The sequence below is a fragment of the Haliotis cracherodii genome, unplaced genomic scaffold (genome assembly GCF_022045235.1).
Source record: "Haliotis cracherodii isolate W230 unplaced genomic scaffold, xgHalCrac1.p SCAF_3, whole genome shotgun sequence".
NCBI classification, from domain to species: domain Eukaryota; kingdom Metazoa; phylum Mollusca; class Gastropoda; order Lepetellida; family Haliotidae; genus Haliotis; species Haliotis cracherodii.
In genome coordinates, this window is record NW_027266286.1 from 25,472,931 (window position 1) to 25,486,482 (window position 13,552).

General features: G+C 40.2%; 1 protein-coding gene across 1 annotated transcript in view; it reads left to right on the forward strand.

Annotated features, from left to right (window-relative positions):
• Positions 1–12,984, forward strand: part of LOC139475320 (uncharacterized) — a 52,961-nt gene extending 39,977 nt beyond the window's left edge. Inside the window, exon 4 of the mRNA XM_071258547.1 lies at positions 12,842–12,984. Within this exon, the coding sequence (XP_071114648.1) occupies positions 12,842–12,984 (143 nt within the window). The remainder of the gene's footprint in view (positions 1–12,841) is intronic.
• The last annotated feature ends 568 nt before the right edge of the window (positions 12,985–13,552 follow it).

Genomic DNA, 13,552 nt, shown 5'->3' on the forward strand with positions numbered 1-13,552 from the left:
CAAGTAGATAAGCTTACATCATACACTGAATATGGATGTAGCTTATATTATACGTTGCAAGTAGATAGGTTTACATTATACACCGAATATGGATGTAGCTTATATTATACATTGCAAGTAGATTAGCTTACATCATACACTGAATATGGATGTAGCTTATATTATACATTGCAAGTAGATTAGCTTACATCATACACTGAATATGGATGTAGCTTATATTATACATTGCAAGTAGATTAGCTTACATCATACACTGAATATGGATGTAGCTTATATCATACATTGCAAGTAGATAAGCTTACATCATACACTGAATATGGATGTAGCTTATATTATACATTGCAAGTAGATTAGCAAACATTATACACTGAATATGGATGTAGCTTATATTATACATTGCAAGTAGATAAGCTTACATTATACACTGAATATGGATGTAGCTTATATTATACATTGCAAGTAGATTAGCTTACATTATACACTGAATATGGAGGTAGTTTATATTATACATTGCAAGTAGATAAGCTTACATCATACACTGAATATGGATGTAGCTTATATTATACATTGCAAGTAGATTAGCTTACATCATACACTGAATATGGATGTAGCTTATATTATACATTGCAAGTAGATTAGCCTACATCATACACTGAATATGGATGTAGCTTATATTATACATTGCAAGTAGATTAGCTTACATTATACACTGAATATGGATGTAGCTTATATCATACATTGCAAGTAGATAAGCTTACATCATACACTGAATATGGATGTAGCTTATATTATACGTTGCAAGTAGATAGGTTTACATTATACACCGAATATGGATGTAGCTTATATTATACATTGCAAGTAGATTAGCTTACATCATACACTGAATATGGATGTAGCTTATATCATACATTGCAAGTAGATTAGCTTACATCATACACTGAATATGGATGTAGCTTATATTATACATTGCAAGTAGATTAGCTTACATCATACACTGAATATGGATGTAGCTTATATCATACATTGCAAGTAGATAAGCTTACATCATACACTGAATATGGATGTAGCTTATATTATACATTGCAAGTAGATAAGCTTACATCATACACTGAATATGGATGTAGCTTATATTATACATTGCAAGTAGATTAGCTTACATTATACACCGAATATGGAGGTAGTTTATATTATACATTGCAAGTAGATTAGCTTACATTATACACTGAATATGGATGTAGCTTATATTATACATTGCAAGTAGATAAGCTTACATTATACACTGAATATGGATGTAGCTTATATTATACATTGCAAGTAGATTAGCTTACATTATACACTGAATATGGATGTAGCTTATATTATACATTGCAAGTAGATAAGCTTACATTATACACTGAATATGGATGTAGCTTATATTATACATTGCAAGTAGATTAGCCTACATCATACACTGAATATGGATGTAGCTTATATTATACATTGCAAGTAGATTAGCTTACATCATACACTGAATATGGATGTTGCTTATATTATACATTGCAAGTAGATTAGCTTACATCATACACTGAATATGGATGTAGTTTATACATTGCAAGTAGATTAGCTTACATTATACACTGAATATGGATGTAGCTTATATTATACATTGCAAGTAGATTAGCTTACATTATACACTGAATATGGATGTAGTTTATACATTGCAAGTAGATTAGCTTACATCATACACTGAATATGGATGTAGTTTATACATTGCAAGTAGATTAGCTTACATTATACACTGAATATGGATGTAGTTTATACACTGCAAGTAGATTAGCTTACATCATACACTGGACGTGAATGAAGCATCACGCAATGTCACTGAGTGCACTATATACTGAACGTGAATATAGTGCAAACTAATAGTATATACTGTAAACAGATATAGTAACTGGCATGCAAACGAAGCAAATGTCGTGACATTATGTTAACAAACCTATTTTCTCACACCTCGAATCATGGCAGCGCGAAATTTTCTTTTCTGGCAAACACCTACGCCTAGACTCCAACAAAAATAAAGTTCGCCGAATATTTCGGCTTAAATGTTAACACGTCTTGGAGAGGCGATAAACAATGAAGTTGGAGTTTTTCCGACTTGAGGACGGGCACTGTTGGTGGCTGTGGGGGCAGAATAACAGCCAGGCACTAACAGGGGAGGACACCCAGGTCTCATTGATCGAACTCTGGCCACACACACTAAACTTTGTTTGAACCATTTAGCGAAAATGAACGGTATTTTAAGTATTCAAAACCACACATGCGCTGCCGTCTTGCGTCGTCGCCGCCACGTCGACGAAGATGAGGCAGGAACAGGAGGGATGGATTCTAGGCATTGTTTAATGGTTTGTCAAATTAGAGTTTGATAAACTTTGAAAAGAAGCATGGGATGAATATCGTTTATGGAAGGTTTGTTAGCAACTCATCTGTAAACTATTTGGGAAATATGAGCATCAAAAGGAATGTGTTTGTTTAATTTACAATGAAAGCAATTAACTCATTATATCTTTTAAAGCGAAGTTTCAAAGGGTTTATTTATAAACATTTAATCGATAAAATATTTGGAAATGTTTAAAACAATACATCAGCAAGGTCATACAAAAATGGGCGCGTTTGTAATGTATCAATGTTCAATAAAAGTACATTAACTCGAAATATCGTTTGATATGTTTTTTTGAAGATTTGCTGCCAGACAATAATCTATTACATATTTGAAATGTTTAAGCCAAAATCGATATAGCCAGTCGTGATATAAGGCATGTGTTTGTTCTATGATCAATGAGTGAGTGAGTTTGGTTTAATGCCGTTTTTAACAGTGTTCCAGTTATTTCACGGCGTGTCAGCTTAATGTGGGAGGAAAGCCCGAAGTGATGCAGGTCTCAGACGTTTACCACTTCAGTGATACCCACGAGCATGGGTATGGTGCTGACAAACCTAGAAACATAGGTTTCAGGCGTGCCCAAGGGACGCAACTCTTCACAGTACTGTATCTTGATATAGATATACAGATTATATATATATATATATAGATTATACACTCACCACCGAAGAAACGCGAATACCATACATCTTGGTGAATATATGAAGAATTACATATATTCAAGAGATCTTAGATTGGTTCGATGCACAAACGAACATCCTGGTGTGTTGCGTGAACCTACACTCATGAACGCATTATATGTGACGTCATAGACTCGAGATGCACCATTTGTCTCGTGCAGGATTAGCCTGTAAAGTTTGGAAATTACGTGAAGTATATCGTGATAAGAATAAAGACAGTCTGAGGTAACACATTGTTAGTTTTTGTCAATAATTGGTACAAATTGGAAACATCTCTTCTTAACGTACATATCACTGTATATGTTTCTAAGGTTCGCGGCTCTTTTGGCGGTGAGTATATATGCAACTATTCTGCATACATGATATAATTCAATAAACAGCTGCCACTATACTGATACGTGATGTGATTCATTAAAAAGCTGCCACTATTCTGGATACATGATATGATTCATGATACAGCTGCCACTATTCTGGATACATGATATGATTCATGATACAGCTGTCACTATAGAGATACGTTATATAATTCATGATACAGCTGCCACTATTCTGGATACATCACACAATTCATGATACAGCAGCCACTATACTGGATACATGATATAATTCACGATATAGCTGCCACAATTCTGGATACATGACATAATTCATGAAACAGCTGCCACTATACTGTATAAATGATATAATTCATGATACAGCTGCCACTAATCTTGGTACATGATGCAATTCATGATACGGCTGCCACTATTATACAGAAATGTATATGTCTAGGTTTGTCAGCACCACCCGTGCTGGTGGCTTCACCATAGTGGTAAACGTCTAAGACCTGCATCTTTTCGGGCTTTCCTCCCACATTGAGCTGACACGCCGCGATATAACTGGGGGCTGTCGGGTAGCGTAGTGGTTAAAGCGTTCGCTCGTCACGCCGAAGACCCGGGTTAGATTCCCCACATGGGTACTGTGTGTGAAGCCCATTTCTGGTGTCCCCCGCCGTAATATTGCGGGAATATTGCTAAAAGCGGTGTAAAAACACACTCACTCACAGTTATAACTGAAAATACACTGTTGATATTTAACTCATACACTATTGTGGTTACTTCAACAATCATTATTAAACATTCCATAGTTTAAAAGATGTTAAAAGATGGTACTTGTTGTTGCCCTGTCTAGTCCGGAATAACACACACACACACACACACACACACCGACGTTGCTTTATAAGTGCAATTATCTTGAACGCGACGTCAAACCCATTTTCACCTGTTAACATACAAACACGGTCTGAAATATTAAGAATGACCACAGACGCTAAATCGCGCCCGTGGAGTGACCAAAACGGACAAGTGTGTAGGTACGCCGAGGTGGGAAGAGATACCTTGGCTCCACAAGCTCGCAAGCTTAATTACACGATTTAACGGCCGATCTTTGCCGAGTGCATACAGGCCCGTCCGTTTGAAGTCTGACAAAGGCCAATGTCACGTGTGACGAATGATTGACAATCTGTCACACATCACGGCCTGTTGTTGTCTATTGCACCCGAACCTGTACATGCGGTTTACCTGTTTATAAATTCCGAATACCCTACGTAATATGTATTATAGTTTTGAGGCGCTTTGAACTGCTGTTCGCGTATTCTGTACTCAAGGAACTGAAATACGACGAAAGGGACGATAAGGGCAGTTTCGGCTAACAGGAGGTATATCATTAAAGACTTAGGCAAAACGTTTAAAAATGTCGTAAGAGGCGACTAACGGGACTTGGTTGATGCATGTCATCGTATCCCATTAGCGTGGATCGATGCTCATGATATTAATCACTGGATTGTCTGGTCCAGGCTCGATTATCTACAGACCGCCGTCATACAGCTGAAATATTGCTGAGTGCAGCGTTAAAACACAAACAAAATAAAATGTTAGATTGTCGTTAGTTAGTAAGCTTGAAGCTCGAAAACCGTCACTTCATTTTTTACCCATACTATGACGATGTCTGGTAATGTTCATAACGATATTTGAAAGTTTACTGCAACTTTAAAGTTTGACATTTCCAGTTGACCAAAAAAGGGCCTTTATCATACTTGTCCTTAAAATGCATCTCCTTAAAATGCATGTTTCACTAAATCACAACCTTATCAGGCGATAATGAACCCTACACCGTCATCAACGGCGAATATAGCGTATTAATGACAATTTGGGAAAATTATAATTATATAAGGACACTTCCGTGGTGATTCCGGCTTAGGATAGGTCCCTAAGAAGCTGGGGGCACGGGTGGCCCAGTCGTCGCGATTCGCTGTGCAGAGTTGCGTAACTTGGGCACGCCAGAAACCTATGATAGTGGGTTCGAATCACGGTTCGCCCCGATTATGTTTCTAGGTTTGTCAGCACCATACCGGTGTTCGTGGGTTTCACCGAAGTGGTAAACGTCCACGACCTGCATCATTTCGGGCTTTCCTCCCACATTAGTTGTCACGCCGCGATATAACTGGAATAATGTTAAAAGCGGCGTTAAACCCAACTCACTCACTCACCCTTAGAAGCTATGCTTGTCCTGTGTGCCGACTTAATGGATTGGGTGGCCAGTCTCGGTGGCCTTGTTTGATAGCGGGTCATCAAACCCCGACGGCTTGGAACGGTGCTCATAATACCCATCACTGGTTTGTCTGGTCCAGTCTCTATCATTTGCAGGCCTCTGTCGTCTAGTCGGCATACTGGTGAGTGCAGCGTTAAACTATACTGCCGGGCAAAAGAAAGTATACACTTGAAAATTCACACTCCACTCTGCTCATTACTGTATAGGGGGACACGGGTGGCCCAGTCGTCTAAGGCGCCGCGATTCGCTGTGCAGAGTCAGAAATCCGGTTTCGAATCCCGGTTTCTAGGTTTGCCAGCACCATACCCGTGCTCGTGGGTTTCACCAAAGTGGTAAACGTCTGAGACCTGCATCACTTCGGGCTTTCCTCCCACATTAAGCTGACACGCCGTGATATAACTGGAATACTGTTAAAAGCGGCGTTAACCCCAACTCACTCACTCACTCATAACTGTATACTGAGAAATTGCGACCCAGGTGGTTTGGACCAGACAATCCAGTGATTGACATCATGAGCATCGATCCACGCGATTGGGATCGATGACATGTTTCATTATCATGCACAAGGGTAGCCTTGTGGTTAAAGCGTTCGCTCGTCACGCCGAAGACCCGGATTCTCTACATGGATACAATGTGTGAAGCCCATTTCTGGTGTACCCCGCCGTTATATTGCTGGAATATTGCTAAAAGCGGCGTAAAACCCTACTCACTCACTCACTCTAGAAAGTTACATACCATGCTGGATAAGTCTAGCTTATCTAGAAGATTCCAGGTTACGTTTGATTCCAAAAGCATCTTAATATAGTAACTTCCACACCACTGCCTACGTTAGACAGTAATACATTCCTGACAACTAATTATTGTTAAAACACAATGCTATGAACCTCTACTGAATCTCAGCAGAAACAATGTAACAAATTTATAACATTGTTCAGTAATATCAATTCCCGACATGGGTACAATGTGTAAAGCCCATTTTTGGTGTCCCCCGCCGTGATATTGCTGTGATGTTGCTAAAACCGGCGTAAAAAAATACTCACTCACGGAAATATTAACATGTGAATCGAGCTTCCCAATTCTACATGCATGCATGAATCTCTCTCGAAATCCGGACATGTCGACATATGATGTGGTGGAACTATAGTTCGTATAAATGAGAGTAAAGTAGCTCTACAAAAACAACACTTTTTTTTCTCTTTTCCTACTGATCGACAGTTAACACACACATATAGTATAACAATTGTTTATTTTTAAGTTTTAAAATTTAATTTAATTACAATAGTTATTTGGTTCAGGTTATATTTTCAATTAGAATCTTTCACGGGAGGGATTAAAAACATTGGTATTTTATTGCATATCTTTTGTTTCCAATCTGGTGGGAAAACAAATGTAAATAAAACAACAATGGGATCTAAACGATAATCTACTTCTCGGTATAATCCTCCAAAGAGGGAATTTTTCCATTATTTTTAAATCCCTAGAAACAGGTGGGTCAGATGGTCAGTTTATTAATTACCCTCTATCAACACAGCCTTCCCACGGTGACCGTCTTTAGCACCAGTCTACTGCTTGCTGCCAAATATTTAGCCCAGCCATTCCAGGGATGTCTCGACTCATTCAATAACCACGTGAGTGACTGCGGCGAGATCAAAGGGCTGAGCGTTGTCACAACAATGCTGAGTGTGGACGATGTCAATATCACAGCTGTTTATCATTAATCACCCTTAGTTCATTGCTACGATATGTCCATTAGAAGGGAGAATTTAAGGACTGTTTTAAGGTCAACGTGAAATCGTTGGTTGCTATCAATACACGTGGGAAAGCAAGTCATGGCCTGGTTATGTTAAATTTTACCAATGTTCCATAATGTTTTGTCTTTCATTTGATATATCATCATCATCATCATCATCATCATTTCATGATGACGTAAAGGAGAATCTCCCTGCGATTATTTTCGCACGTGAAGCTTGTTCAAGGCCCTTAAGCCGGGAACAAGTTTCACGTGCGAAAATAATCGCGAGATTGAGGACTTTCTCCTACTTTAAACAAAGTTCGATCAAGTTAATGCCCCAAACTTATCTTCAAGAGATATTCACTAGTCTACAGTATGCTATACTATACTATTGTTTAACTATGGAGGGGAACCTTTCGTAGGAAAACTATGGGACGATTTAGTACCCGTACTCAAACTATTGGAGTGTCAGCAAAATGACTGCATCTATCCAACTGTCATTAAAGTTCGCGTAACTTTGTTTTAATAATAGATTGTTCGGTGTTACTGGTATAGTTTATTTTATTCCCACATATGAGAGATTACAGGATACACTGCAATTAATTTATTATTTGTGTACAGTGTTCATACGTCATCGCGGGAAACTAAGTATAGCCTACTGGATCGAGCGTTGGCTTGTCACACCGAAGTCCGGGTTTGATTCCCAAATCTGTACAGTGTATATAGGGTCCCTGTATCGTTTGGTAATTCTGTTTTCTATATTTATCATAAAATGATAGAAAGTTCAAAAGCTTAACATGGCTCTCGTAAATGCTAAAAACCTCGATATTTTATCACAAAGTCTTTTCATTGTCACCTTTACGACATCCAGTCACGTTTGTGGCACACTATGGAGACCATATTGTCTGCCATGGAACGACTTGTACAGAACAATCTCCCAATTTGTATTCCTTAAAGACTATAATATATTCTAGAACATCTTTTTAAAAATACTTAATGAATTCAGTAAGGTGAGGTGAGGTGAGGTAAAATGGGGTTTAACGTCGTGTCCAAGATTATTGCACTTATATAGGCGACGTGCATGTACGTGTGTGTGTTTGTGTGGCTGCTTGTACTAGTCCGGACTGATGCCGATTTATAGTGCTAGCTCAATGAGATACCATGCCGCAGTTTAACATGAATACCCCACTCAGACACAGTATACTGACTCCTTGTTTTAGCCCCTTAATGCCGAGCGCCAGACAGGGTAACAACAAGTACCATCTTTTAACGTCTTTTGGTATATATAGGTTGGTTAGTGATTGCAATGCCGTAATGGTCCTGTCACACTACAACATTTTAGAGTAACTTGCACCTAGCGTGTAAAAGACAGTTAGTACTCTGTCATACGTCGAGAGTTCATCGAAAACCATGATTTTGGCGTATCCATAGCGTATACATAACGAGAGTTAACAGTATATGTAATGCATGTCTAACGTATTAGTAGCGTATCACTGACGTACACATAACTTATGACAGCGTATAAAAGCGTATTGCAAGCGTGTGTCTGGCGTGTTCAGCATATGGACAGAGTATGCCCAGCGTATGAGTAACGTATGACTAGCGCGCTCAGCGAAGGGGAAAGGTGCCTAAAACGGGCCGTATGGGTAACGTCTATCTGGCGTATGTCAACGTATGTAGAGCGTGTCTCTAACGTGTGCCTAACGTATAATTCATACGTTCCCATACGCCGAAAACTTTGTGCATGCAAACAAATCTTATTTAGCCTCGGCATACTACAACGTATACCAGCGTGCCTTTAACGTATGCAACTTACATCTAACTTATCCATAGCGTGTTTCAGCGTTGCCGGCGTTTTGGCAAAAAATCTCATACGTTGCCATACGTTACTGCTATACGTTGCAGTGTGACGGGGCCATAAATGGCAGTTGGGCGACGGGATAATCTTGTGGTTGGAGCGTTCGCAAGCCACGTCGAAGACCTGGGTTAAAATTTGTTAACATTTGTACATTGGCACAATGTGTGGAGTTAAACGTCTCCCGTAATTATATGTCTAATCCCCGTGAAGATCGGTGGTCGATGTCAATCACTTGACTGTCTGGACCAGATTCGATTATTTACAGGCCACCGTAACACAGCTGGAATGTTATTGATGAGTGTGGTGATAAACAAATAAACATAGATAAAAAAAACAAAATTCAACACCTACCAAAATCCTAGTCAAAGATTCTGAATCATATTGATTATGATGCGCGACAATATAAGCTATTGGTTGGCTGGTTGGTTTGTTGTTTAACGCCGCACTCAGCAATATTCCAGCTATATGACGGCGGTCTGTAAATAATCGAGTCTGGACCAGACAATCCAGTGATTAATTACATGAGCATCGATCCACGCAATTGGGATCGATGACATGCATCAAGCAAGTCAGCGAGCCTGACCACCAGATCCCGTTAGTCGCCTCTTACGACAAGCATAGTAAACTTTTACGGCAACCAGGGGTTGCTGAAGACCTATTCTATCCCGGAATCTTCACGGGTCTTATAAGCTATTGATATTCGCTTCCCACGTTATATACCAACGTAGTTTTAGTTTAATTTTCTTAGGAACATATATTACAAATATCATTCATTATATCATTTTTTTAAATGTTGAAAGTATTCTCCATGTCAGACTATAATTTCTGTAATGTAAATTGTGTTTTGTGGGAACCGCCGGAAGCCATGTCATCTATTCATAGTTAAGGGCCAGTTAGAAATCTAAGGGGCCCAGCGTCGAGGTGATACAATTGAATATGCTCTCGTATCACCAGCAAGATATCGCCAACACAAGCTACCTGCTCAACGTTTTGTTTGATCTCACATGACAGCGTACGACAGGTGGACAAAACTACCCCCAAATACATTCCGCTATGTCCCAGGAGAAAGCGTTTTCATAATCGGTTTCTCTGGGGAAAAAAGGTAAGAAAGACATCTTATAGCAATTGCCAGAAACTGTGGAAAACCCCTAATTTACCATAATCTTTATAATTCTATACATCAAAGGAGACGATTTTGTAAACACTATTTAAAAGTTGTAAAGGTTTCGGATTTCACTAGCCAGTGACGAGGGGGCTTGTCATGTAGGAAACGCCAGACCTTCTCAAGGTAAGTGCGAATGAAGCCCCTTGCCCTATTAAGCAACGGCTAAGCATAGGCTGTCATTTCATCTATGGCATACCACCCCAGACCACTTACCTAGAGTTATCATCGCTCAAATAAAAGTGACATTCATTCAACATTTTACAAGTGAGACCGAGGGCGTTCTCCTGGTGTCATTCATACAATATTTCCAAACTGAAGGGTTGAGGTAAAATCGTTTAAAGGTACACGTGTGTAAATCCTTTTCTGGGAAAATGCATCTTCCCGAGGCAAGAGAGTTAACTGACTTTAAAAGTCGAGTTTCCACCCTTGTCGAACTAGGCTTGAACTCCTTGGCTCGATCGAAGCGCCACCAGTGGCATTACGAGTTATGTCCCTTCTATGCCTCTCCTTTGGACCAATCAGATTCCACCTCTCGTATCACTTGCTTTTGCTTCAAACAAAATGGCGGCTTACGGTCAAGACGATCTGATCGATAATCAAGGTCTATAATATGATAAAACGGGTCTTACATGGCGAAATTCATCAAATCACGTGAGCACGTTGATTAAATACATGAAAAGATTTGGAAAATATCCGTTGACAACGAGTTGGCCGTGCACATGCTTTGCAAACCTTGCAATCGACCTAAATCTGCATTTCAGTTTACGAACCGGATTTCGTTTTCATAGCGCGATTTTGATTGGACTATGCAAAGACTCGTTAGTCAAGCCAAAATCTTACTCCATAATACCAGCCTAGTTCGGCAAGGGTGGAAACTGGACTTTTATAGTCAGTTAACTCTCTTGCCTCGGGAAGATGGGGAAGATGTAAAACATCAGGAATTGGAAAAAAAAAAAAGTTTATCCCAAATGATGTTTGAACTTTGCTGAATAATAAGTGATTGTTTACTTTTCAATACAACCAACTCTACCACGGTGAACAGAGAAAGAGCCAAGGGGTGCGTTGCCCTGTCGCCTTTCATTGACTAGCTTGACAGAGTTGTGTCCCTTAGTTTCCAGGATCTGTTAGGTCGGTTCAAATCTCACGTTGATTATGGGGCTTTGTGTTTCAGCACCATGCCAATGCTAGTAGATAACATGAAAGTGGTACACGACTGCGACCAGCGTTAATATGGGTTTAACCTGACCGCCATGTATTAGTGAGTGAGTTTGGCTTTACCCCTATTTGGACAGTATTTCCTATATATCACTGTGAGTCAGCTTGATGTGGGAGGAGAGCCATCTTCCCAAGGCAAGGGAGTAAACTGACTATTAAAGTCCAGTTTCCACCCTTGCCGATCTAGGCTGTTATCACGGAGTTACATTTTCGCCGGACCAACGGGTCTATGCCTAGTCCAATTAAAATCGCGTAACGAATTCAAAATTCGGTTCGTAAACAGATTTCGGTCGATTGCAGGATCTGCAAAGCATGTGTACCGTCACTGGGCGTCAACAGGCATTTTCCAAACCTTTTCATGCTTTTAATTAAGGTGCTCACGTGATTTGATGCACTTGGCGAAGTAAGACACGTTTTATTACAAAATAGATCTTGATTATCGATCAGATCATCTTGACCAGGCTTCGCCTTTTTGTTTGAATGTGAGTGAGTGAGTTTAGTTTAACGCCGCTTTTAACAGTGATCCAGTTATATCGCAGCGCGTCAGCTTAATGTGGGAGGAAAGCCCGAAATTATGCAAGTCTAAGACATTTACCACTTCGGTAAAACCCACGATACGGGTAGGGTGCTGACAAACCTAGAAACATAATCTGGGCGAACCGGGATTCGAACCCACAATCATAGGTTTCTGGCGTGCCCAAGGGACCCAACTATGCACAGCGAATCGCGGCGCCTTAGACGACTAGGCCACCCGTGCCCCCACCCTAAATTTTACGTTTAACAATTTGGTAAAAACAACGGGTAGGTGGTGACAAAGCTGGGAACATAATCAGGGTGAATTTGGGATTCGAACTTATGATGATAAGTTCCTGGCTCGCCTAAGGGACACAACTCTGCACAGCGAATAGAGGCGCCTTACACAACTGTGTCACACGTATTCTTGTCGTAAAATGTGACTATGCTTGTTGTAAGAGGCGACTAACGGGCCTGGCGGTCAGGCTCCCTGACTTGGCTGATGCATGTCATCGAATCCCAGTTACGTAGATCGAGGCTCATGATGTCAGCCTCTGGATTGTCTGGTCCAGAGAAGATTATGTACATACCGCCGTTATAGAGCTGGAATATTTAAGCGCGGCGTTAAACAAACACACGATCAAAGTATAACCTGGGTTACGTTTTGCTCCAGGTTCCAACAATGCCATTGAACAGGGAGCCATGCCGTGTTCGCCAAGTCCTCGGGCCCGTCTCTTCATACTTCGTGCCGCAGGGGGCGTGGCCGAAAGAGATCACGTTATAGATAAGCGCAAGTTTACTTTTATAGATTTGTAACGTACTCAAAAAATATTTTTCAAAGTGAGACACGACTTTATTTTTTCAACTGGTCTAACGTACAGGATCAAGCTTCAAGTACGTTGAATCACCCGATCTTCATTCAATTTGTTTTGGAGGAGATGGAGTACATGGGACCCAAAGGTGCAACCGTTTGTTGTTGAGAGTTGCGTCCCTTGGCTGCCAGGATTCGCTGAGTGTTTGTACGGAACCTAGACTTGCCCCAAACCCGTGGATTCCCCGAGTGTGGTAAACATCAGTGGCCTGTCATTGGGATTTCTTTTCAAGATAATAATATTTTTTCATCCACGCTACAAAACATACGAAACAAATTCTCCCCCCCCCCCCCCCCCCCCCCCCCCCCCTCATTATGAACGGCGGGGCCCTCTGGGGTTAATCATATACATGTTAAAGAGTTATATATGAACACTAACATCATAATAACAAAGAAATTCTTCTTCGATGAGTTCTAGAATTATGGTCTCTGGTAACGTAATTAAATTGTTATCAAAGAACAAGTTTTCTGTAATCTCAGAAATTAAACGAATACAGAACATAAAATGAGGTA